At 48.5% G+C, this 27497-nt stretch overlaps 1 protein-coding gene across 7 annotated transcripts in view; it reads right to left on the reverse strand.

Annotated features, from left to right (window-relative positions):
* ADGRD1 (adhesion G protein-coupled receptor D1) overlaps positions 1-27497 on the reverse strand; it is a 181648-nt gene that overhangs the window by 55506 nt on the left and 98645 nt on the right. For 6 of the 7 annotated variants that reach the window (XR_014828481.1, XR_014828480.1, XR_014828483.1 and 3 more), the window contains 2 exons: positions 8290-8363; positions 4234-4357 (listed from right to left, as the gene is read on the reverse strand). Coding sequence is in view for 2 of the 7 variants with exons in the window: in XM_003483408.4 (XP_003483456.4) it covers positions 4234-4357; positions 8290-8363 (198 nt within the window). In the remaining 5 variants the exon portion in view is untranslated. Of the gene's footprint in view, positions 1-4233; positions 5315-7061; positions 8364-27497 lie in introns of those variants that run through there. The other variant, XR_014828484.1, reaches the window with a different exon arrangement.

Raw genomic sequence — 27497 nt, forward strand, 5'->3', positions numbered from 1 at the left:
CTCTCACTTGAAGCTTCTCCACAAGCAAAGGGGTCATTTGTCCAGATGGACAGTGTTGAGGTGGGGGGCGGATGCCAGGCCTCCACATCCTCTTAGGGATAGCGGGGAACTCCGCTCTGGGTTCTCCATGAGTAATTTGTAGTCTGTTTATAAAAATCCATGGTGCACTTTGCAGAGGGAAAGATGCCCATGCTCACGGCCCCCCATCCATGGTACTCCAGCCCCATCCACCCCTGCCTCCTGTCCTTGTCACTTGCTGTTTCCTAGCTTGGAATATTCTTCTCCCAGACCTTCTAGAGATGAGCCTCTGCTGGACATTCTATAACCAAGTAGGATCCTAAAGGGTCTTGCGGGGGCGGGGGGGGGGAGAGGCCCTTATCCCAACTCCTCTGCTGCAGCTCCTCTCTGAAGTACCTAGATAACAGTATCTGATATGCATTTCCTGAGTTGTTTGACAAATGTGAAAATCCGCCCCCCAACCAAATGAAAGGCTTAAACTGCTTGATGACCCCCAAGTATGGAGCTCCCAGGCCTCCTGGAGCCTAAGGATTGATGATGATAACCCCTGGGACTTCACCATCAGCCAATCAGAGAACTGCGCACATGCTGATCACTTACCCTGCCACCCTCCTCCCGCCTCACCTGACTTCAAAAAATCCTTTACCGTTTTGGGTTTGGTGAGTTCGGGATTTCTGGGGAACATGAGCCACCTGTCTGTGTCCTTGCATGGCCTGCAATAAACCTTTGTCTGCTCCAAATGCCACGTTTCTGTTTGTTTGGCCTCACTGTGCAACAGACAGGCACATGAACTTGCCCCAACAATTTCAGTCACTTCGTCAGCGACACCACTCCCCACCGCACTCTCCAAAGGTGTCCTCCTCCCTCCCCACCTGCCGCCTCCCTCCCTCTCTCCAACGTTCTTTCTACACTTCTTGCCATTTGAAATTACCTATCTATTTGCTAATTTGTTTATTACCTGTCTTTCCCACTAGAATATTAACTACTCCAAAAGAGGCACACACCGTTTTTCTTGTTTACAAATGAACCTCCCAGCCTGGCAGAGCTTAGGTGCCTGGCAGGTATTTGATGAATAATGGTGGATGAGGGATCAATCCTTAGGTAAACACCTGTTGCAATCTTGGTGCGGCCAGAGGAATCACACCAAAACAAAATCGATGCAATCGTGGGCTCATCGAATATTTACCGACGCGCAATACATTCAGCCCTTGGACTACAAAACCCAGGAGAAAGGAGTCGGATCATAAACAGACCCTGTGGTGTGGATGCGCCACGAGAGGGCGGGCCCCCATTACAGGAAACGGATTTGCCAGAGCGCAAAAGAGCAAGGGAGACTCCGCATGTGCGAGCATCTCCATCACCCTTACTCAGGCACGCGGGAGCAGGGAGCTCAGAGCATTTTTGGACAAGCAGCCAGTGTGCCCAGTGGGTGGAGGGCTCAGCTCTACTGATGGAAGAGCAGGAAGCCTGCTCAGGGAGCCCCAGCCTCACCATTTCAAGGAAGAACTCCTGCCCAACATCACCACGTGTGAAGCTCCTAAAGAAGCCAGAAATTTAGTCGTAAATAAAAATTTTTCCATATTCAAAACCCAGTAGGGATGAAACCAAACTTGTCTCTCTGCCTGGCTTTCTTTCTGGGGTCTTTAGGAGATCCTAGAAGAAGCCCCATCTTCTCCCCTGCTCTCCTTGCCACCGACCCCACCCCCACCAGGGAAATTCAGTTTCCTCTGGGGGCCTAGAAGCCAAGGAGTTTGTGGGACTTCAAGGCTTCTCCAAGGAGATAAAACTCAAAAAGCCTCTGGCTGAGATAAGAATTACAAGACCCTTGTTACATTGTTATAATGTTCCTAATGACGCCCCCCACCTCTGCCACCTTGAGCCACCTGGCCTACTCCTTCCTGCCCCTACTAGGAAAGGTATGTGGCCCATCCTCACCCTGCCCCTATAGGGGCAATATATGCCCCCAGTGAACCAGCAAGTGTATCCAAGACTCCATCCTTCCCCAACCAACCAGCGATTGTGTCATAAGACCCCATTCTTCCTCAACCAGTCAGCAGGTCAGCAGGTGCATGGGCAAGACCTCTCCTCTCTCTCCTTTCTCTCCGCTACAAAAACAGAAACAATCATGTGCCTGGGGTCAGGGCTCCCTGATGTTCAGGAAGTCAGCCCACTGCAGCATCTCTTGCCTCAATAAACTTGTCTTTTCTTCACTTTGCTTTGAATCTGGAAAATTCTTTTTTTTTTTTTTTTTTTTTTTTTTGTCTTTTTGCCTTTTCTAGGGCCACTCCTGAGGCACATGGAGGTTCCCAGGCTAGGGGTAGAATCGGAGCTGTAGTCACCGGCCTACGCCAGAGCCACAGCAACGCGGGATCCGAGCCGCATCTGCAACCTACACTACAGCTCACGGCAATGCCGGATCCTTAACCCACTGAGCAAGGCCAGGGATCAAACCCGCAACCTCATGATTCCTAGTCAGATTCGTTAACCACTGCGCCACGATGGGAACTCCTGAATCTGGAAAATTCTTTTTCCAACCCATGTACACAGACCATGACAGAACTCATTCACACACAGGTATCAGGGACTGATAATAGTTCAAAGGATCCCACCCAAGGGCATCTGCCTTTTTACAAAGAACACTCTTTCTTCTCTGACAAGCTATGATTGCCTTCAACCAAAGAAATGAATCTCTAGTCCTTAGGGCTGACCATGAAGCCCACAGGTGATGAAGATTAAATATTCTGAAGCAAAGAAACCCAACCAGAAGGGGCCATTTCCATCCTTAACCTGAGGGTAGACTTCCTGGCCCCTGTTTGGAAAGGAGGGCCCAGAAGGTAGATGGAAATCCCGTTCCCCATCACAAGGCTCACTCATGATATTGCTGGAATGAAACAGGTTCAGGGTCAGTCCTCAGCCCAGTGTTGCAACCAAGCAGGGCCCTGTGGGGCTCCTGGACACAAAAGCTTTTCCGTGTCCCTGTTTCTTATTTTTAGGAAATGGGCCTCATTCAGCCTCCAGGACCTTCCCTGAGCTCCAAGGGGCAGGTTCAGACAGTTGCTGATCAGGGAAGGGAAGGGAGGCAGAGACCAGGGAGGAGCAGTTAAGCAACAACAGAGCAGCCCTGGGGCAGGGTCCTGGTTCCCTCTCAAGGGAGACACATGACACAGGCATCTTATACACCTAAGAGAAAAGTGATATTCCTTATGCTTCTTTTATAAATGAACGCTTTAAAACTGAATGGTTTGGAGCCCTTCCTTGGGCTTCACCCTCACTTGACTGCACACTAAACACAATCACCCATAAACTACAGAAGAGGCACCCTGAGCATGACTGCCTGTGGGTGAAAGATGATTAGCACATGATGTTTTTCAGGAACTTTCCCAGTTGGTTCTCATCTCTGATCAATATTCCCTTTTGCCAGCATTGTTATTCCAGGCAATAACCCAGAAGACCATCACCAGGATCACATGGAGATCTCACGCCTCCAGCTTCAAGGACTAAGATTCCCCCAAAGAAAGAAGAATGCATGTTTGCCCCAGTCCTGATTCTCACCTGAAACCCTGTTTTTCTCCTTTTATATGATAAAACTCCCTGCAGTTCTTCCCCAAAGGAGAGCACAGTCTTTAAGGCATTAGCCTGCTGTGGCCCCCTCTGCCTGACAAAGCAATAAAAACTATTTTTCTCCTTCACCCCAAACTCTGTCTCTGAGTTTCTATGCAGTGCTGGTGCACAGAGGCAGAGTTTCAGCAACAGTGTCTCCTGCGTCATGGCAGAAGTGCTCAGAGGACGCAGTGGGGCCACCCTGTCACAGATGCCCCCATACATCACCACTGGTGACACCTTCTCTGGACAGCCATGCACACTGCTTACAAACCCCCCACTCTTCTGGACACCCCCAGCACAGGGAGGGTTTTGAAGCCCAGTGACTGGAGGCAGAAGATGCTTGCCTCCCAGGCTGCAGGTGGATCCTCCAAAGGGACCCCGGTCTGCAGGGGAGCTGCCCAAGGAAACCTGGAGCAAAGGGGTTTTTTTCTTTTTGCTTTTGTTTTGCCCAAGAGGTGGAGCCTCCAAGATGTCCTTAACCACTGAGCTTCTCTATCAGCAGAGGCCTCCTGTCTGCCCCATAGACACTGACAGGCCACCCAACTCCCTTGGCAGACTGATGGAGAGAGGGCACCTCCTCACCATCCAGGAGTCTCCCTGCCTGGTGCTTACCTCCAGTGGGACCACCTGCATGAGGATGGCGAAGTTGGTGAGGTGTGTGCAGCGGCAGACGGAGTAGCTGAGGTTCCCTTCCACGAGACCACAGCCCTGGTTCGACCAGACGCCTTCCCCGGAGCTGAGGACACAGGAGGAACGGTCAGCAGCGGGTAGAGCCTACCCTGGGCCTAGTGGGCTGAGAAAGTGTTCTCGCCCACCAGGCTGATGAGACTAGGGTGGTTTGGTGTGGATCAAGCCACAGGGAAGCGGTTTCCTGCCTGGAGAGGAAAACCATGTAACCACTCTGGCACGATCCTTTTGGAAAATGCCTGGTCCCGTAAAAATGAAAAGTGCCAATCTGGCCACCCAGCAAACCCACTTCTGGAGAATTCTGAGCTATATGAACAGGGATGTGTCTGGGGTATTTATTAAATGATGGATGACACTAGAGAACACTTCTCTTTTTTTGCCAAGCCTGTGGCATGCAGAAACTTCCAGGCCAGGGATAAAACCCTAGACACAGCAGCAACTGGAGCCAGGGCAGTGACAACACTGGATCCTTAACATGCTGAGCCACAAGGGAACTCCTAGAGAACGTTTTTTTGGTCTTTTTTTTTTAGGGCATCACCCACAGAATATGGAAGTTTCCAGGCTGGGGTTGAATTGGCGCTACAGCAGCAGGCCTACACCACAGCCACAGCAACACAGGATCTGAGCTGCATCTGTGACCTACACCACAGCTCAGGGCAATGCCTGATCCTTAACCCACTGAGCGAGGCCGGGGATCGAACCCACGTCCTCATGGATACTAGTCAGGTTCATTATCACTGAGCCATGAAAGGAACTCCCTAGAGAACATTTTTAACTGACCTAATATCCACCTTGAAGACTTGGATAAATAAAACATGAATGACAGATGCAAATATGATAGGGTATATACATTTGTCCAAAGTAACGTGTATCCATGTGGATAAAACTCGAAAACGAAGTGCAATGTTTAATTTCTAATAATGATGCAAGAGTAGAATGCAAAAAAAGATCATATATTTTCTATGAACATAACCACAGAATTTTTTTTTCCTTTTTAGGATGGCCCCTGCAGCATATGGAAGTTCTCAGGCTAGAGGTCAAATCGGAGGGGCAGCTTCTGGCTTATGCCATGGCCACAGCAATGCTGGGTCTGAGCCACATCTGCGACCTATACTGCAGCTTGTGGCAACACCAGATCCTTAACCCACTGAGCAAGGCCAGGGGTGGAACCTACATCCTCATGGAAACTATGTCTGGGTCTTTACCTGCTAAGCCACAACAGGAACTCCTAAAAGTCTTCCTTACATTTGCTTTTTAAAGATGTTTTACTTTTCTAAAGAATAACATTTTGACATTTTACTTGTATCATGTCTTAAAAGTATAAACCAAGACAAAATGACTTGAAGCCAATAGGCCCAAATGCTAACCATGGTTCATTCTTAGGGTGAGAACGTTGGCAGCTACAATTTTCTTCTCTGTCTCTACTTTCAAATTCCCCCTAAAAAAAGATGCTCAAATGGTTCTTCCCAGAAAATGCAACTTTGAGTTATCAGCAAAGTTAGATCTTTGCTCTGGCCAAAGGCGGGAGCCCTAGGGAAAGTGTTTATAAAGCTGAAGAAGTATAAAGGCTCTAGCTTCTCTTTGCCTTATATTCAGTTGTCACTGCAATGTCAGCCGTGGGTGGAGCAAATGATAGCGTAGCTGTCCCGGAGGGGTGACAGGTAGAGACAGTCCCACTCCACTCCTGCCGGCGTCCATGAACCAAGCACTCGCTGGCGGCGTTTTTATTTTCATCCCTGAGGCAGAGTGTGCCTATGAGGACATGGAGTGACTGTAACTCTGGGTGGGTGGACCCTGTGGGTGGGGTAGGAGGGGTCATTTGGAGGAGGTGGCACTGAGCCCGAGGGCTGAGACTCGGGGACAGTGGCTTTGGAGGTTCATGATGAGTGCTCTGCTCACTTAGGTGGCAGAGATAAGACAGCACAGTCAGGACCACTCAAACGTCTCGGTTTAAGAGGACAACCCCCCCCTAATGAAAATGGGCACATCCTCCCTCCCACGATACCACCCGTTAAGGCTAATTGCCCCCAATCCTTGAGGGGAGTCAGTGACGCTGGCTGCTAGGTTATATCTGACCTCTGTCTATTGAATGTATCAGTGCCACGTTTCAATTACAGGGTGACCTGAAAACTAGCTGGTAGGGACTTAGGGGAGCGTGGTCCCCAGGGTGGAAAGTGCACTGCTTACGCCAAGAGCAACTTCGAACTGAAAAGTGTGAAAGTCACATTCTCCCAAATGGAGCCACAGAGGCCTGACGATGCCTTAATTAGCCAGGGAAGCTGAGCCCCACGTGGCATCACCTCCAGGTGGGCATAAAGACCCACGTCCCAGGGAGCCTGTGAAACCAAGAAGGCCTGCTCCCTGGCTTGTGCATAAATAAATCTGTCGCGCAAGCTGGGCCAAGCGATAGCAAATAACAGTGAGATATGTGTGTCTTCCTGTGACCTGGAAGTTGGCATCTAAGCAGAAAAACGTTCATTCACACACAGAAGTGAAACTCGGGGTCTATACAAATGTGAAAAAAGGAGTTTCCGCTGTGGCTCGGGGGGTTAAGAACGTGACTAGTATCCCCGACAATGCAGATTCAATCCCTGGCCTTGCTCAGTGGGTTAAGGATCCAGTGTTGCTATGAGCTGTGGTGTAGGTCGCAGACATGGTTGGGATCCCGCATTTCTATGGCTGTGGTGTCGGCCGGCAGCTACAGCTCCGATTGGACCCCTAGCCTGGGAACTTCCATATGCTGCAGGTGCAACCCTAAAAAGAAAAAAATAAGAACAGTAAATATGAAAAAATACTGCACGTCAATGAAAAGAGATGTAGGCAGAACACAGGACAAAGGGTGATCAAATGATGTCAGAACACAGAACTAAACAAAGTCATCTATTTCCCGGGAACATAAATAATAAAGGTGCCTAAATTATTGAAAACTACTCACAAAAATCTCCCCACTGTGGCTACTGTGAGAGAGAGGAGAAGAAACCAGGATAAGATCTAAGGTCCAATGGGACATGTGCTTTTTTATAAAGTTTTACTTTTTAAAAGAATAATGTATTGATATACTGCTCATATCATTTCTTCAAGCATACATCTAGAAAAAAAAAAAATGACCTAGAATTCAAAGCCCAGGGAGACTATCTACCAAAAATAAAAGAGAATGCTTTCTCAGAAAAACAGGAACAGAACTTTCTGACAGCAGACTCGCGCTATGAGAAAAGTTACAGGAATAGAGGAGACAGAAACTGTGATCCAAGCAGGGAAATAAAATAGCTGGAGAAGGAAAAAAAAATGAAGGGAGGAGTTCTCGCTGTGGCACGGTGGGTTAAGGATCCGGAGTTGCTGCAGCTGTGGCAGAGGTTGCGGCTGCAGCTCAGATCCGATCCCTGGGCTGAGAACTCTATTCACCCTCAGCCATGGCCAAAAAAAAAAGGGAAATATGCAATTATTATTTTCTGAATTTGAATTTGTTCTTGGAGATAACTAATTATCTAAAGCAAAACTCCTAGCCATGTATTGTGCATTTACGGCATCTGTCAAGGTAAAGTCTATGACAGGAGAATGGTGAAAAGGTGTTGCAACGTCTCAGAGTACATGTGAGGTGATATAATATGATTGGAAGGTAGACAAGGCTGAATGAAAGTATATACTCCAAGTCCCACTCCAAAAAATTAAAAGGAAGAATGCAAAGGACGTTAAGGGGGGAGATAAAGCAGCCTCAGACATACACCCAAAAATCCAAATGAAGTAAGAAAAAGAGAAGACAAGAAACAGACAAAAAGCCAGATGGACTGTCATGTGACCAAGCCTGGGCCTGGACCCCCTGCTCTCCCTTCCCATTTTCCCCCACCCCTCCCCTCTCCTGCCCCTCCCCCCTCCCTTGTCTCCGTCTCTCCTCTCTCCTGACCCCTCCCCATCCCCTTCCCACTCTGCCCCCCTCCCTTCTCTGCCCTGCCTTCCAGCGGGAGCCTCCCACCCAGACAGTACCTGAAGTCCAGGAAGGCACAATATAGGAAGATTCGGTTGCTCTCATTGGTGGCCTCGATGTACTGCCTTTGCGTCTGAAATGACAGAGAATGGGCACACCTCAGGATCCAGCCAGAGAAGTCAAGTTCCCAACACTGAAGTGAGAGCCCTGCCCTCAGGACCCAGGAGACTGTGACTTTCCATCTCAATCTTTGCGGTCAGAGAGGAGAGGTCATCCTGCCCTGCTTCTCACCGCGCTCTCCACCCACATCAGCCCACAGACCAGGGCTCCCACTGCAGGGCCTTTGCACCTGCTGTGTCCTCCCTTTAGACGGGTCTTCTCCCAAGACAACCACATGGCTCCCTCACTCCCTTCCCCCAGGTCTCAATTCCCCAGTGAGACCCCGCCTGCCCATTGAAAATAATACCAACCAACCCCTTCCTCTTACTGTTTTTTCATTGCATTGCTCCCCAAGCAGCAAGCTATGTATTTACCTCTCATTTGTTTGGTGTCTCTCTCTAGAAGGTCCACAGCCTTTGGCTGTTTCCTTTACTGCTGTATCCCCAGTGCCAACCCTAGTGTCTGGCACACAGCAGTCCCTCAGTAAATAATTATTGAACGAATGGACAAAAGAATGAACAAATGGGAGTTCCCGTCGTGGTGCAGTGGTTAACGAATCCGACTAGGAACCATGAGGTTGCGGGTTAGTGGGTTAATGATCCGGCGTCGCCGTGAGCTGTGGTGTAGGTTGCAGACGCGGCTTGGATCCCGAGTTGCTGTGGCTCTGGCATAGGCTGGCAGCTACAGCTCCAATTGGACCCCTAGCCTGGGAAACTCCATATGCCGCGGGAGCAGCCCAAGAAATAGCAAAAAGACAAAAAAAAAAAGAATGAACACATGAACAGATCAATCAATGACTCTGTTCCTAGGATTCTCTTGCTCCCCCGAGAGGGAAAAAGACCAGTCCCTGGGCTCTTCCTGGCTGCCAGCTCTGCACACCTGGCAGGAGCTGCCCTGAGCTCCAAAGATGCAGAGATTCCTCCAGGAGTCTTGCCAGGAAGTTCAGGAAGCTGGCAGCTCCACAGGAAACCAGGATCAATGGTATCCAATCAGTTCCCAATCAAGTCAAGAGCCTCTTGAGTTCCCGTTGTGGCCCAGTGGTAACGAACTCGACAAGTATCCACAGGACATGGTTCAATCCCTGGCCCTGCTCACTGGGTTAAGGATCTGCGTTGCCATGAGCTGCAGCATAGGTCACAGATGGAGCTCAGATTCCATGTTGCTGTGGCTGTGGTGCAGGCCAGCAGCTGCAGCTCCGATTCGACCCCCAGCCTGGGAACTTCCACATGCCTCAGGTGAGGTCCTTAAAAAAAAAAGCAAAAAACAAAACAAAAAGAGCCTCTTATTTGATGCTCAAGGCTTACTCTACTGTCATCTGCAAACACCGCAATTCATGGGCCTCCACTGCGGGAGCAAGACCCCGGCCCGCCTCCAGGGCCACACCAGCCTGAGCCCAGTCCAGCAGAGAAGCCCCTTTCTACATGGTGGGCTCTCTCTCCATGGGTTCTACTCTAACGCATACAGACAAGATCTGCCGTCCTCAGCAGGCAGTGAGTACCTGCAGTCACACTGATGGGTGTCCTGGACACACACCCAGACCCCTGGGGCCACCGTGCCAGGCTGTAGGAGAAACACGTGAGTCAGAAACTGAAAGGACTACCCTCTCTCCAAGCACCCACTGGTTCAGGAGAGAGGGACCTGGGGCTCAGGGAAATGAATCTACCTGAATCTCAAACCCTAAATTTGTGGAGGGAGTTCCCGTTGTGGCGCAGCGGAAATGAATCCGACTCGTATCTATGAGGATGTGGGTTTGATCCCTGGCCTCGCTCAGTGGGTCAGGGATCCAGCATTGCCATGAGCTGTGGTGTAGGTCACAGACACGGCTCTGATCTGGCATTGCTGTGGCTGTGGTGTAGGCCGGCAGCTGTAGCTCCAATTAGATCCCTAGCCTGGGATCTTCCATATGCTGTGAGTACAGCCCTAAAAATCCAAAAGAAAAGAAGAAAAGAAAGAAAGAAACTCAGGGAGCTCAAGCAACATAACTTCAGGGTCAAGAAAGTCAGGGCAGTGGGAAAAAAAATCTTAAACTGATAGGGATGGAGTAGGACAGTTACACGGGTAGATGCAGGTGTCCCAGTAGGGGACCACAGATAAAGGAAATGTAGGGGACTTTGGGAGATCACTGTAAGTTAACCATTGCTCCAGAAAGCCATCAGAACTTCATGGAACAAAGCAGACTTGCTTAACTATAAAAACATAAATAAAAGTACAAGATATGCCTCAGGTCATTAAATGAAAGACAAAATGAGGCCTGCATTCAAGTTTAGCAAGATAATGACCCTTAGGACCGAGGACAGGAATTTAAGGGAAAGATGACATTCCAAAGCAGGAGACCCTCATTGTACAGAAACCTGAGATGATTCAACCTAGTTTAGCATGTTACCACCCTTCCCCTTCCGCTGAGGTGAATAAGAGCCATGACAGGCCTGGTTTGACCTCATAGGGTCAAATACTCTCTTAGTGGATACAAAGGAGGAGCTAGTGATGTAAGCCTGACATCTACTCAAAGAATGAGGAAGAAGGCGGCTTTTCTGTCTCCCCACTTTCCTTGGATTATAAAAATGTAGCCCACCCAATCCCAGGGCAGTTCTCTTTGCCTGCTTGATTGTATTTCTCACAAGCATCCTATCTTAATAAATCTTTCTTTTCTTTTTCTTCCTTCCTTCCTTCCTCCCTCCCTCCTCTCTCCCCTTCTTTCTTTCTTTTTTTTTTTTTTTTTTTTGTCTTTTTAGGACCACACCCACAGCATATGGAAGATCCAGGCTAGGGGTCAAATCAGAGCTGCAGCTGACGGCCTACACCACAGCCACAGCAACTCAGGGTCCGAGCCGCATCTGTGACCTACACCACAGCTCACGGCAACCCCAAATCCTTAACCCACTCAGCAAGGCCAGGGATTGAACCCATGTCTTCATGGATACTAGTCGGGTTCGTGACAGCTGAGCCATGATGGGAACTCCCATAACTCTATTTCTTGCCTATCACTTTGTCTCTCAATGAATTTCTTCTGTGCCAAGACACAAAGAACCTGAACCTCAGTAAGTCCAGGCACCAGGTGAGTGATTCTAATTTTAAAAACTGTGGGTTCAAGTCCCAGTCTAGCTTTCAGCTGGGTTTGAGTGCTGGCACGCGGTAGCAAGTCCCAATCTGGGTTCTTGCTAGGGTCAAGTCAGAGGTGTTTTCAGTTGCAAAACCATCAAGCCTTCATTCTTCTCATCCTGTTTTTCTCAGCTGTATCTGAGATACCTGACCTTGTTCATGTGCCACCTGAACACCCCCCCCAACCCCGCCCTGGCAGGTGCCCCTTCCCACATTCAAAGCCAAGGATGATTTTCAAAATGTGGTCCCCACAGCAGCCTCTGCATCATCTGGGAGCCTGGACTGGCCATCAGACTGGGCCCCACTGCAGAATCAGAAACTCCAGGGGTGCAGCCAGCATCTGAGTTTTCACAGGCCCTTCACGTGACGTACACGAACTTGAGCTCCACTGGGCGCTAGAAAGAGGCTTCTTCTTCTATCCTCTCCTAATATCTCAGGCTGCCGTGACCTTCATACTCGGACACAGAGCACCCTGTGGCTGCAGCCATTCAGTACCACAGGAGGTCACTAGCAGGGAAACTGCAATGTGCAAAACCCACAAAATCGAATATACAAATAAGAACCTGGAAGTGACCCCCTCACCCGGCATCAGCAAGGCTTCTTTGGCCCCAGGGAAGCACTAAATCCTCTGTACTATATGCCTTTTTCCCCCTTTTCCCCCCAACTGCTATATTGCTACTTGCCCTCTTCCCACTGGTAACCACTAGTTTGTTTTCTATCTCTGTGAGTCTGCATCTTTTTTTCTTTTTCTTTTTCTTTTTTTCTTTTTTTTTTTTTTTTTTTTTTAGGGCCATACCTGCAGCACATGGGAGTTCCGAGGCTAGGGGTCAAATTGGGGCCGCAGCTCGCAGCCTGCACCACACCATAGCAACACCAGATCACGGCAATACCAAATCCTTAACCCACTGAGTAAGGCCAGGGGTCAAACCTGCATCTTCAGGGATACTGGCCGGATTCTTAACCCGCTGAGTCACAACGGGAACTCTTGCTTCTTTTTTGTTTTATACTGGTTTGTTGTATTTTTTTTTTTTAGATTCCACATATAAGTGATAGCATAGAGTATTTGTTTTTCTCTCTAATTTATTTCACTTAGCATAATGCCCTCCAAGTCTACACTGCTGCAAATGGCAAAATTTCATTCTTTTTTTATGGCTGAGTGGTGTTAAAAAAATAAAAGGGGGTCCCCCCTTCCCTCATTGCCTCCAACGTGGAGCCAGTCCTGTTTGGAGGGCAGGGAAGAATTTCCACGTGTGGGCAGCACAGAGGCTGAGTTCCGAACCCTGTGACTCTAGATGGAAATCACTCTTCAAGGGGAATTTAAAAACCAAGCAAAGATGGCCAAAAGACACATGAAAAGATGCTCAACATCACCACTATTGACAAAATGCAAGTCAAAACTATGAGGTACCACCTTACACCAGCCAGAATAACCATCATTAAAAGTCTACAAATTATAAATCCTGGAGAGGGTGTGGAGAAAAGGGAACCCTCCTACAGGGTTGGTGGGAATGTACATTGGTGCAACCACTATGGAAAAGAGTGTCGAGGTTCCTCAAAAAACTAAAAATAGGAGTTCCCGTCATGGCTCAGTGGTTAACAAATCCAATTAGGAACCATGAGGTTGCGAGTTCGATCCCTGGCCTTGCTCAGTGGGTTAAGGATCCGGCGTTGCCGTGCACTGTGGTGTAGGTCACAGACGTGGCTCAGATCCCTCGTTGCTGTGGCTCTGGCGTAGGCTGGTGGCTACAGCTCCGATTAGACCCCTATCCTGGGAATCTCCATATGCCGCAGGAGCGGCCCTAGAAATGACAAAAAGACAAAACAAACAAACAAAAAAACTAAAAATAGAACTACCATACAATCCAGAAATCCACTCCTGGGCATCTATCCAGGGAAAACCATATTTGAAAAGATGCATGCACCCCAATGTTCACTGAAGCACTATTTACATAGCCGAGACATGGAAGCAAACAAAATGTTCATCAACAGAGGAATGGATAAAGAAATGTGGTGTGTGTGGGTGTGTGTGTGTGTGTGTGTGTGTGTGTGGGTGTGTGTGTGTGTGTAGAATGAAATATTACTCAGCCATAAAAAAGAATGAAATAATGCTATTTGCAGCAACATGGATAGACCTAGAAATGGTCATACTAAGTGAAGTTAGTCAGACAGTGAAAGACAAACGTCACATTATATCACCTAGAAGTGGAACCTTAAAAAAAGTGCGGGGGATATAAATGAACTTATTTGCGGAATAGAAACAGACTCACAGACTTTGAAAATGTTCTGGTTACCAAAGGGGACAGGTCGGGGCAGGTGGGAGGGATGGACTCGGGGTTTGGGATTGGCACATGCACACCAAGGTGTATGGGATGACTGGCCAGCAGGGCCCTGCTGTAGAGCACAGGGAACTCTACCCAGTATTCTGTGATCATCTATGTGGGAAAAGAATCAGAGCGTATGAATGTGTGTATATGTGTGACTGGGTCACTCTGTTGTACAGTAGAAATTATCACAGCCTTATAAATTAACCATGCTTCAATAAAACTTAAAAAAAAGTAAAAAATAAATAAAAACCAGGCAGGATCCACGAGCCAAGAGCGTGTGTGGTCGGCAGGGTGGAGAACAGACAGACGGCGCTCCCTGGGTCTGGAGCCAGGATCACACCCCAGACGGGAAACTCCTGCCTCCGTCTGGTTCCTCCAGGCTCCATGCCTGCGATGGGAAAAGCAGATCCCCTCCCTCTGAGTTTGGAGTTTGCAGCCGGAAGGGGAAAAAGGCTCTCAGCAAGCACATTTCCAGGAAAGATGACCTAGACAGGTCCCAGGAGCACAATTTGGACAGAACAGCCATGTGCTAACACCCAGGCCATGGTGCTGCCAGAGCAGGGAAGGCAAGGCATCTGTGTCCCGAACCTGTGCTGTGATGGGTGCCCTCTGCCCATCAGCCTCCCCAGCATCCCGTCATTCCCTGGGAGATGATGAACACCATTCCAGACCGTTGCATCAGTGACCAGGGCCCCAGAACTGGGTGTCCCCACGAGGCGGTAGGGGTTGGGGGGGCAAGCAGCATCCACCTTGAAGCCCTTCTGGATGGAGCACCACCACAGAGCCCTGTGGGCCCCAGGGAAGTCCTGACTCTTCACCAGCCCTCTCCCCCTAAACTTGTGCAGTGGGGAAGCCAGTTCCATGGGGGCCCAGGGACTCTCTTCTGCAGAACTGAGACTTCCGTAAATGGCCAAATGGACTTTCCACTGGGGGAGAGGAAAATGGGATTGGTCAAGTTTTCACTGTCTGCTGTTCATGGCCAAGGTATAGCAATGGGTCTCTTGGGAGATGCACATCGAGAGAGGAGACAAATCTACCTGACAACAAACCTCTGAACATTCCTTCTTTAGAAATGTGCCTGCTTTTTTTGTCTTAGTTTTTTGTTTTTTGGTTTTTTTGTCTTTTTGTTTTTTCTAGGGCTGCTCCTATGGCATATGGAGGTTCCCAGGCCAGGGGTCGAATTGGAGCTGTAGCCACCGGCCTACGCCAGAGCCACAGCAACGCAGGATCCAAGCCCCGTCTGCAACCTACACCACAGCTCACGGCAATGCCGGATCCTTAACCCACTGAGCAAGGCCAGGGATCAAACCCACAACCTCATGGTTCCTAGTCGGATTCGTTAACCACTGTGCCACAACGGGAACTCCTTGTCTTAGTTTTTTTCGGCTGCACTCACAGCATGTGGAAGTTCCACTAAGGATTAAACCCAAGCCACAGCAATGACAACACCAGGTCCTTAACCCGCGAAGCCAACCGGGAGCTCCAAAAATTGTTTGTTTTTTATTTAGGTACAGTTGTCCCTTGGTATGCATGGGGAATTAGTTCCAGGACCCCCGAGGACACCCAAATCCATGGATGCTCATATAATTAATGCAACTTCCAGGATACTTTAAATCATCTCTAGATTACTTACAATACCTAATACAATGCCAATGCTATATAAACAGTGGCCAGGTGTGGCAAATCAATGTTTTGCTTTTTGGAACTTCTCAGAATTTTTTTTTCTTTTTATGGCCACACCCGCAGCATATAGAAGTTCCCAGGTAAAGGGAATATGAGCTGCTGCTGTAGGCCTATGCCAGAGCCATGGCAATACCAGATCAGAGCTGAATCTGCAACCTATGCCTCAGCCTGTGGCAACCTTGGATCCTTAACCCACTGAGCAAGGCCAGGGATTGAACCCGCATCCTCACAGACACATCAGGTTCTTAACCTGCTGAGCCACAGTGGGAACTCCCGGAATGTTTTTCTGAATATTTTCCATCCAACGCTGGTTGACTCTGTGGGTGTGGTATAGGCCAGCAGCTACAGCTGACTGCATGTAGTTTATTTATGCATTAGTTGGAAATGAAACAGAGCAGGACCTATGGTCTTCCCCACCCCACCATGTCCTCCGCCTGTCTTTTATCTATAGAAAAACTTAAAAGAATAAGTTTAATCAAAAAAGTAAGAAAATGCAGAAGCAAAGGAAAATAGTCTAACAAGACCAAATAATAATAGTTTACATGGAAACAAGCTCAATATCCATTAAGAGATGAATGGATTAAGAAGATATGGTGCATATACAAAATGGAATATTACTTAGCTATAAAATGGAATAAAATTATGTCATTTGCAGTGACATGGATGCAACTAGAGCTTCTCATATTAAGTGAAGTAAGACAGAGAAAGACAACCACCATCTCTTATATGTGGAATCTAAAATAGGGCACAAATGAATCTATCTACAAAATAGAAGCAGGCTCACAGACATAGGGCGTAGACTTGGTTGCCAAGGGGGAGGGAGTGGGGTGAACTGGGAGTTTGGGGTTAGTAGATGCAAACTATTCCATTTAGGATGGATAAGCAATGAGGTCCTGCTGTATAGCACAGGGAACTCTATCCAGTCTCTTGAGATAGACCATGATGGAAGATAATATAAGAAAGGGAATGTGTATATATATGACTGGGTCACTTTGCTATACAGCAGAAATTGGTACAATATTGTAAGTCAGATATACTTTAAAAAAATTTTAAAAAAACATAGTTTAGTCTTTAAGCAAAGTCAGGGACCTTTAGTTCCTCCTCAAAGGCTATAGAGCATTTTTTTTTTTTTTTTTTTTTTTTTTTGTCTTTTTGCCTTTGCTAGGGCCACTCCCTCGGCATATGGAGGTTCCCAGGCTAGGGGTCGAATCGGAGCTGTAGCCACTGGCCTGAGCCATGGCTGCAACTTACACCACAGCTCACGGCAATGCCGAATCCCTAACCCACTGAGCAAGGCCAGGGATTGAACCCTCAACCTCATGGTTCCTAGTCGGATTTATTAACCTCTAAGCCATGACGGGAGCTCTGAGGCTACAGATCATCTTGAGCCATGTCTTGTGAGCTGTCTTGTAGATAATGAAACCCCCACCAGGTGGAAGAAGTTAACTAAGTGATGACCAAACTGTAGCCAGGACATAAGCTGCCACACTTCCAAAAACTGGCCTCAAGGAAATGGGAACAAACCGACCCTGGAACTGAAGATGAACTGAACTTAATCAAGATGATGATGATCAGACACCTGCAGGAAATGAGTTACTCCACCTTCACTGTCCCTATGGGATGCTGAGCCCAGGGGTGGGTGGTGACAGAAAGGGAATTAAATTCTAAACACGCTCCCTCCGTGGTCTCCCACATCCTCCCTCCTCTGTTAAACCTCACGGGCCCAGCTGGAGAGGAACGGGACCTGCCGGCTCCGGATCTCATGCTCAGCCCAGGGTTTCTATTCAGCGTGTAAACCTGCAGGGCAGGTGAGGGAAACACACAGAGTGGAGATTGTGGTGCTGCTTCCAGCTCAAAACAAAGGAAAAAACCCTGTGCAGTTACAGGGGGATCTGGAGTTACCACAGCCTGCCTCAAAATTGCACAGCAAGTGTTTTCAAATCGTCCCCGTGGCCCAGGTAACACGAGTCAGGAAGGTCTCAGGTCTCGGGGGAAAATGCACGGACACAGGCTAGACGGGCCAGTCCTGCTGCTGCGCTTGGCGTTTACAGCTGGGACGGCTCAGAGAGCAGAGATGGGTCACAGGGAAGGCGGAGCGAGGAGGAGGAAACTAGCAGAAAAGAGGCAGGATGGAGTTCCCGCTATGGTCAGCAGGTTAAGGATCCTGTATTGCCTCTGTGGTGGCACAGGTTCCATCCCTGGCCAGGAACTTCCATATGCCCCGGGTGTGAGAGAAAAAGAAAAGGAAAGGGAAAAAGATAAAAGGAAAGGAAAGGAAAGGGGCAGGATTTTGTCAGGATGAGGGTGGCTGTGAGCTCCTGTCAGCGTACAGGTTGGGGTTCTTTCCAGAAGCCTCTGTCCCCATTTGTCCCCTTTTCACATGAATGAGCTGCAAAGATTGTTGTTTTAAAAGAAGGAAAGTCTTGGAGTTCTCTGGTGGCACAGTGGGTCAAGGAGCAGGCGTTGTCACTACTGTGTCGCAAGTTCAGTCCCTGGCCTGGGAACTTCCACATGCCTCTGGTGTGGCCAAAAAAATAAATAAATAAAACAAAAGTAAAAGCCAAAAACAAAACAAAACAAAACAAAAGTAAAAGCCATGTCAAAACAGCCCCAAAAAAATTTTTAAAAAAAGAAGAAAAGTCTTGGAATTCTGGTGGCCTAGTGATTAAAGATTCGGTGTTGTCACTGCTGGGGCTTGGGTTCAATACCTGGCCTGGGAACTTCCATGTGCCTTTGGTGCAGCCAAAAAGAAAGAAAAAAAGAGAGAGAAAGAGAAAGAGGAGTTCCTGCTGGGGCGCAGTGGGATTGGCCATGTCTTTGCAGCTCCAGAACGCAGGTTCAATCCCTGGCCCGGCACAGTGGGTTAAGGATCCAGCGTCACCACAGCTGTGGAGGAGGTCGCAACTATGACTCCATTCTGATTTCTGCCCTGGGAACTCCATATGCAAACACATCAGTGGCTCAGAAACAGCCCCACATCTGTTGTCCAGTCAACTAATGCTTCACAAAGGAGCAAAAGTAGCTTAACGAAGGAAGGAAAGTTCTTTCAACAAATAATGCTGCAGCGAATGGACATCCACGGGCCAATCAATCAATCAATATCCAACCAAAATGTCCCATGTTATGCAAAAATTAACTGAAAATAGATCCTACATTAAATGTTAAACATATAACTATAAACCTTTTTTTTCTTGTCTTCCAAGTTCCCATTTCTTTTTTTCAATTAGAATACAGTTGATCTACAATGTTCTGTCAATTTCTGCTGTTCAGCAAAGTGACCCAGTCATACATACACATACATTCTTTTTCTCAAATTATGTTCCATCATGGTCTATCCCAAGAGACTGGACATAGCTCCCTGTGCCATACAGCAGGACCTCATCGTTTATCCATTCTGAATGTAATAAAAACCTAAAAATTCTTTTCGGGACCTACAGTTCATTGAAGGTTACTTAGCTATGACAGCAGAAAGATAGTCCATAAAATTTTTAAAAAATCAATAAATTGGGTTTCATAAAAACCAAAAACTTCAGGCTCTGTGAAAGACCCTATCAAGAGGATAAAAAGATGAGCCAGGGATTGGTAAAAAATATTTATAAACCACAAATCTGCACAGGAGTCATATCTAGACTATATAAAGAATTCTCAGAACTCAATTGTTTAAAAAAAAAAAGAATCTGGTTAGAAAACGAGGAAAGGATGAAGAAAGACACTTCACTGAAGAGGATCTCCAGGATGGCAAATAAGCATAAGATTTTCCACATCACTAACCCTTAGGGAAGTTCAAATTCAGATCACCATGAGAATTAACTAAAAGACTATCAAACGCTGGCAAAGATGCAGAGAAATGCACTCACTTAGACACTGCTGGTAGGAAAATGAAATAGTACAGCCATGCTAGAAAATAGTCTAGAATCTTTCTTTCTTTCTTTTTCTTTTTTTTTTTTTTTAAGGGCCACACCGGCGGCATACGCTAGGGGTCAAATCAGCCAGCCTACACCACAGCCACAGCAATTCCGGATCCAAGCCTCGCCTTCGACCTACAGCACAGCTCATGGCAACACTGTATCCTTAACCCACTGAGCGAGGCTAGGGATCGAACCCAATCCTCATGGATACTAGTCGGATTCATTACCAATGAGCCACGATGGGAACTCCCAATGGTTTGGAAGTTTTAAAAAAAAATGTTGAAAATACTTGTCCCTTGATCCTGCGATTGCACTCTTGGGCATAAAACCGTTTCCATACCAACACCTATTATACCCAATTGTTCCCAGCAGTTTACGTGTCATCATCAAAAACTGGAAACAACCAAAACATCCCTTAGTGGGTGACTGGTAAACACACTGCAATTTATCCCGACTCTGGAACACAGGGTCAGCAACAAAACGTTTGAGCTAGTGATACACACAGCAGCTTGCATGGATTTCGCAGGCATTAGGTTGACTGGAAAGAGCAAATTTTGAAAGGCGACATCTGTATGATTCTATTTATGCACCATTTTCAAATGACAAAATCATAAGGATGGAAAACGGACTGTTGGTTGCCAGGAGTTAGAGGTGGGAGAGGGGTGCCCCCAAAAGAGATGTTTGGGGAGGTAAGATGGTTCTGCACCTTGATTTCAGTGATGTTCCTAAGAATCTAGCAATATTATTTGTTTGTTTTTGTTTTTAGGGCCACATCCGCAGCTTATGGGAGTTCCCGGGGTAGGGGTGAAACTGGAGCTGTAACCGCCGGCCTACACCACAGCCACAGCAATGCGGGATCCATGCCATGTCTGCGGTCTACACTGCAGCTCACGGCAATGCCGGATCCTTATCCCACTGAACAAGGTCAGGGAACAGACCCACATCCTCATGGACACTAGCTGGGTTTGTTGCTGCCGAGCCACATGGGAACTCTGAAATAAAAAGGTTTTAAAAGAGTTAAGCCAGCATCAAATCAAAGTTGAGAGGTAAGATGGTTCTGTACCTTGATGTCAGTGATGTTCCTGTGAATCTAGTATTATTCCCAAATAAAAAGTTTTTAAAAGAATTAAGCCCAGCATCAGATCAACAGGTGTAGAGCCAAGCTTTCTAGCTGGAGGAATCACAACTTGGGCAGGAAATCAAAAGTCTCCTATCATTAAGCCCTGGATTTTAATATTTAAGTCTCATTTTGATGAGCTGAATTCTGCACAGAAGTATGGACTCTGTGGGTGAGCCAGCTAAGGGGACACAGGTAATGCACTATTACTCTAATCATCGGGGACAATACTACCACAATTCATAACTATCCCCTCACCCTCCCCAGCACCCCAGGTCTCACCCTTGTGTCCACCATCATCAGGTGTGAGCATCAGGCAACCCCAGCACAGCCAGATACACAGCAGACCCAGGCGTGGGCACCCTCACTTCCTCCTGGGGTCCTGGTTGCCATAGTAACATCCCCCTTAGCATCCCGAAGTGGGTGTTCTGTTCCCACTTTGAAGCACAAGTAGCTCTTGTGTGGTCTGGGTCAGAATCAAGGGAAGCGATGATTTCACAGAGGGTCAGTCCACAGCCCTCCACCCTCCGTATCAGAATCCATTCTCCACCCACATCAAAGTGCTTTTGCCTCCAGGTCTCTGTCTGGAGTATTTTCCTTCCCAGATGCCTCTTGCTCATGGAATATTTGTGTTGAATATTTTTTAACCCCCCAGACTCCCAGTTTGCATTTTCCAAAGATGTTTCACAAATTTTCATGTTATTTTACTGTGCTATAAGAAAGGGGGAGAGGTTAAAAAAAAGAAGGGGGGAGAGGAAGCTAGACTTAAATTGTGGCTTCAGGAGTTTCCATCATGGCTCAGCAGTAATGAACCCACTAGTATCCATGAGGACTCGGGTTTGATTCTTGGCCTCCCTTAGTGGGTTAAGGATCTGGTGTTGCCATGAGCTGTGGTGTAGGTCACAGACGTGGCTCGGATCCTGAGTTGCTGTGGCTATGGTTGTGATGTAGGTTGGCAGCTGCAGTTCTGATCCAACCCCCAGCCTGGGAACTTCCAGATGCTGCAGTGCAGCCCTAAAAATACAAAGAGAAAAAAAATATATATATATATATGGCCTCAAGGAGTTCCCATTTTGGCTCAGCAGTAATGAACCTGACTAGTATCCGTGAGGATGCTGGTTCGAACCCTGGCCTCGCTCAGTGGGTTAAGGATCTGGCATTGCTGTGAGCTATGGTGTAGGTCACAGACATGGCTCGGATCCTGCGTTGCTGTGGCTGTGGTGTAGGCCAGCAGCTGCAGCTCTGATTCAACCCCTAACCCGGGAACTTCCATATGCCACAGGTGTGGCCATAAAAAGACAAACATATCTGTATGGCTTCAACACTGAACTGGTTGATCCTCCCGGAATGACCTCTGCCTTTCCCTCTCGCCCTGACTTGTTTGGCAGAGCCGGGACCCCAGTGCACTGGGCCTGAGCTTTCTGAAGATGTTATTCCATGAAGGGGATAGGAATGGCAGTGGTCCCTCCATCAGGCATCCACATTGGCTCTTGTTTCCAACGCCACCTATTGGAATGTTTTCCTATAGCCAAAAAGCCTCCTAGGATTATAAACTCAACTATGACCTTGAATGTGTGTCTGAAAAGAGTCTGCCATCAAAACAGGTCAATGCTGCCTCTATGTGTAGTATCAGTGTCCTCAGGTGGGAGAAGAAAAATATTATTTTTCTTTTTACAGCCATAGGCTAGGGATCGAATCAGAGCTACAGCTGCAGGCCTATGCCACAGCCACAGCAGCACTGGATCTGAGCCACATCTGGACCTAGGCCACATCTTGCTTCAGTGACAGATCCTTAACCCACTGAGCTAAGGCCAGGGATCGATCCCAAATCCTCACGGACACTATATCGGGTTCTTAACCTGCTTAGCCATAATGGGAACTCCAGAAAAAACATTATTTTCATAATGCAAACTACAAAGCACAACTCTCAACATAAATGTTTGCAGATTTGCAGATAATCAGGAAATTCCAATGGCAGATATGCCCCTGGGAAATACTTTTATTTCTATGCGAATAATCAGGGGGATTTAAAGGTTATAAAATTCTGATCTGTTTTACAGAGTGGTTCTGGACTGTTAATAAATCATGTTTGTGGTTTGAACTCTCTTATAAGCCACATTAAAAATGATACTATATTTTCATAAATGATGAGCAATTTTACCTAGAAAAGAAAGGAGGAATTTAGAAGCTCATCATTTGCATTCCAGAATAGTCTAAGGAAAGATGTGTTCAGTGAACTCTCCCCAGTGAGCACTGTAAATTCCTGTTAATCATCTTTGCTTCCCATGTTCCCGTTTGCTACTCTATCTTATTAGTTCACAGAGAAAACAGTTTAACCCAAATTTCCCCAGGCCTTAAACTCACACACTCAAAAAGAAAATCCTTTTCTTAAGACAAGAGAGAATATATAAAGCCTCTCCCTTGAAATTCTCTTCCCACATATTAAAAGACTACATTTGAAAAGGGTAAAATTATGACTTTCAAACAGATACAAAGTGAACTCCTCTTAACTCTATTATTCAACGCATTAATGAATGAAGCAACCCGTAAGATGTTAGTATCACTTCAAAGGAAAATTCAAAGAATCGTCCATCTCCAAGGCCATCAGGAAAGCTGAAACAAATTTGCATAAGAGATACAAATCTAGCAAAACTGGTCGATATCCACAGGGAAATAATCATTCAACTGACTCTTCATTTCTGCCAGACAACATCTGCATTTCAATGGACAGAATTCAAGATCTAAATGTGAACAGTTAGGAGAAGATGATTTCTTAAGTCAGATCACAAGGTCCTGAAGTTTGAACATAGCCAATGACTTGTGAAATGAACACCTGTCATTCTCAAGGTAAAAAACCATTTGAGGAGTTCTCGCATGGCTCAGCAGGTTAAGGATCAGGCACTGTCACTGCAGTGGCGCCAGTTGGATCCCCGGCCCGGTTCAGTGGGTTAAAGGATCTGGCATTGCCACAGTGGCGGCGTAGGTCACAGCTGCGGCTCAGATTCAATCCCTGGCCCAGGCATTTCCATATGCCATGGGTGCGTCCATAAAAAAAGAGAGAGACAAGGAATCCTTGTTTCTTGGGGGCAGAATCCTAAACCTTAGGTACGGTCATCGCCCAGGCAACTGTGTCCTCATCCTTCCATCTAAACACAGATGGTGAACATCTGAAGTGCAGTAGCCACGGGAGTGGTCCATGGCCTCCGGAAATCCGGATCAGAAAAACACAAGTCCAGTTTCAGTGGGAGCAACTCCAGAACACCTGGCCCGCCCAACCTACAGCACTTCCTGCCACGAATGTGGCCAGTGTGTCCTGAGAACCCCGATGAGGAGGAGGAGGATGGTGATTCTCATGGAAAAGACAAGGGATCTGTTGTTCTGTTTTGTAACCGGCCACCAACGGCCAGGAGAACAGGGCTGTCCCAGCTGGGACTCGCTGAATTCCCCACCTTCCTGCACAGATTCCTAGAATTCCCTGGTGACCATATACGCTCCAAACACTTTGCACATGCAGTACCTTTGCCCAATTTCACAGGGACCAGACAGAGCAGAAGCAGGGGGAGGACGCCTTCCTGGACCACCCAGGGTGACCCCATGGCCACGACTCCCTTACTTTCCTGGGCTTCAAGGTCAGGCTGGCTCAGGTCTCCTGTTGCCCCTCCCACGGCTCTACCTCCCCCAGACACCACTCCTTGGGATGACAGACTTTCCATCTCCCCACAGCCCCAAGGAGAGACATGGCCAGTCCTGTGGTCCTCACATCTTTCTCCCCAACAGAGCCGGGTACCAGGCTCACCTTCGTTCTCGGACAGTCTGCCCTGTTATCACACCCGACCCAGGGACCCCAAGTTCAAGGTGGTTCACGGTTATGCCATGTGGTGCACAGGAACTGTGATTGTCCAGACCCAGTATGAACCAGAAACCAGTTCAGCTGAACTGATCCTCTTTTTTTTTGGTGGCTGCTCTTGCAGCATATGGAAGTTCCCGGGCCAGGGACTGAATCAAAACCACAGCTGCAACTTATGCCACAGCTGCAGTAACGCTGGTTCCTTAACCCACTGTGGCGGGCCGGGGATCGAACCCATACCTCCACAGCAACCCAAACTACTGCTGTTGGATGTTTAACCCACTGCACCGCAGCAGGAACTCCTGCATTTGATCTTTTGTGGGGGGTCATGGATGAGCCCTGGATCTTCGCTACGTTTGCATTTAACACAGATTAGAAAATTCAATGGTGGGAGTTCCCCTTGTGGCTCATAGGGTTATGAACCCAACTAGTGTCCACGAGGACATGGGCTTTGAATCCCTGGCCTCACCCCATGGGTTAAGGATCCAGTGTTGCCATAAGCTGTGGCATAGGTCACAGACATGGCTTGGATTCGTGTTGCTGTGGCTGTGGGGTAGGCCGGCAGCTGTATCTCTGATTCAACTCCTAGCCTGGGAACTTCCATAGGCAGCAGGTGCAGCCCTACCCCCTCACCAAAAAAAAAAAAAAAGAAGAAGAAGAAAATGCAATGCTGAGCATTTCATTCCCAGAATTTCTGGCTATAAGGAGAGCGAGAGAAAGGCAGGCGTGTAGGTTGAAAGGAAGCTCATCGGTATAAAGGCAGAGAGGAGCATGGGGTTCAGACAGGCAAAAACCACAAGGGCAGACTGGCAGTGAGTGAATGATGCTGAGGACAGGGCATGACCTCACTCCCTCCTAACAGCCCATACCTCTCCAGCCAGAGCTGCCGCACCTGCTTCACACCTGTCAGCTCACAGAGCCCGTGTACCTGGCTGCAGACATCATCACCGAAAGAAGTGGAGAGCAGAGACCTTCAGCCACTAGCCCAAGGTCACACACCCATGATGGAGTAGGGTGTTAGCTTCAGAGCTCACACTCTCTCTGTGGCTTATCTTCAGAGCTCACACTCTCTCTGGGACACTCAGCAGGATGGAGGGGCTTATGGAGGAAAAGGCCTGGGTCCTTTAGGGTCTCAAGGAGGTGGGGGTTGGGCAGGCTGCTTCAACATGACCGACCCTGTTCTGGATACCGAGGCCCCTTGAATGCTGGGCAGAAGGGCCCCATTGACATCTGAAAGTGATCTGGTCTTGCCCACAAACGAGGAATGGAAGAGTCTTTGATGTGAGCTATAAAAAGTTCCTGGATCAACAACCTATTATCATTGTAGAATTACTGATCTGAGCGTCAGCTGGGAGATGTGCCTGGAACGCGCTCCACCCTGCCATTCCAAGGAGCCTGAGTCCCCAAGAACCCCCTCCAGGGCCACACTCCAAGTGTCCGCCCCCTCCTCCCACCCCTTCTCAGCGCTTCCCAGAAGTGGGGTTCAAACCCGGGATGGTTGGGTGAGCCCCACACCCATCTGCACCACACCAGAACTGCAGCTGACCCTCAAGCCCGGAGAACAGGTGGCTGTTTCCAGCTCTCCATGATTCCAGCATGTTCCCAGCCAGCTGTGGAGTGGCTGAAGGGAAACGCCCTCCCCAGGGAGGGGGAGCCTCAGAGATGACGGGGGTCTCCACCCATGTGTGGTTCTCCTCTGGCCCTGGACTGACCCTGTGTCTGAACCTCGCACTCAGCAAAGACAGTTCACAGCCCTGAGCACCCAGGCGGGGATCAGGACAGAGGAATGTGACAGGTGGACATCTGGTCTCCATTGTGCAGAGAAAGGAGCCTCTGCCCAACCACCGGCAGAAAGCATGCTTCCCACCCATGAATCCTTGAAGCTGGAGGTGCCACGTAATGGAATTCCGACCAGAGGGATGTTAGCAGACACACAGCCTGGAGGTGCCAGGAATGGAGCTGACTATCCTCCTGTGACGTGTGTCATGCAGGGTGACAAGTAGAGTGCCATCCTGGGCTTGGAGGACCGGGTCTGCATCCTGGATGGGGTAGTCCCTAGGGCCCCACACGGCAAGGCTATTTGCCCTCAAAGAGATAAACAGCCGCTGTTTAAGCTGCTGTCGTGAGGGTTGGGGGGATGATCGTGTCATTTTACACGAAACCAGACCTCCTCCCACTGATTCATCGCCTTCCAGGAAGCACCAAAGTGGGGAACTCACCCAGAACGTGGGGGCATGCCCCCCACCCCCCAGGGACACCCACCGGCTTCTGATGGAAGGGCTGCAGCTTGGAGAACGCCCCCAACCCCCAACCCAGCAGAAGGAAGCAGTTGATGGTGACATGAAGGTGGCGCTGGCCATTTCCGCATCTCACAGATGAAATCCCCCGGGGTCAGCTACCGCTCTTTTCAGGGCCATTGACCAGACCCTGCCCTCTAAGTCTCCATCCCAGTGGCCGGGGTGGGGGTGCAGAGGGTCCCTGGACCACCCCACCCCCCCAGCACTGGGCAGTAAAGAGCCATCAGTGCCTCTTGGCTGCGGGACCCTTGCTTTTCCCTGGCCAGGGAGCCTGTGAGGACGGAAGCTGGGGCACCCAGGCTGTGGGGTCATCATCCTAGCCAATCCCACCTTCACCCATCCAGGGAACCAAGGGTCTCCCATCCTCTTGTACAATAAGCCTGCCTCCCATGGCCCCTGGTTTTCACTCTGCTCCTGCGTGTAGCTCACTCCCCAGCCGTGAGTATATGTGACTGATGACCATGTAGGCTCATCCGGGAGTTCCTGCGTCTGCCCATCCCCGTAACCTGAGTGCTATTTGCACACTTGACTGCAGAAGGCAAGACGCCTGCCCCGGGGTGACGTGCATTTACATGCCCATGGCTGTGCCCTGTCTGCATGCACACACGGGGCAGGGGCAGGGGGTGGGGGGTGGGCAGCAGGGGACCCCAGGACTCATTCAACCACCTGCTCAGGACATTGTTGATCCACATCCCTTCCTCCTGGTCTCCTGAGTCCCTATAAACAGAGAGCCCTCCCACCAGGGGCCCCAGAGACAGCACAGCAAGAAGTAAGGGGACATCCCATGAAATGTGCTGGGGCATTCCCTGCAAAATCAAAATGCCTTCAGCTTG

The sequence above is a fragment of the Sus scrofa genome, chromosome 14 (assembly GCF_054392235.1).
Source record: "Sus scrofa isolate SSC_HxYL_T2T_F1_AM1 chromosome 14, Sscrofa_HxYL_maternal_Yorkshire_Landrace_v2.0, whole genome shotgun sequence".
NCBI lineage: Eukaryota > Metazoa > Chordata > Mammalia > Artiodactyla > Suidae > Sus > Sus scrofa.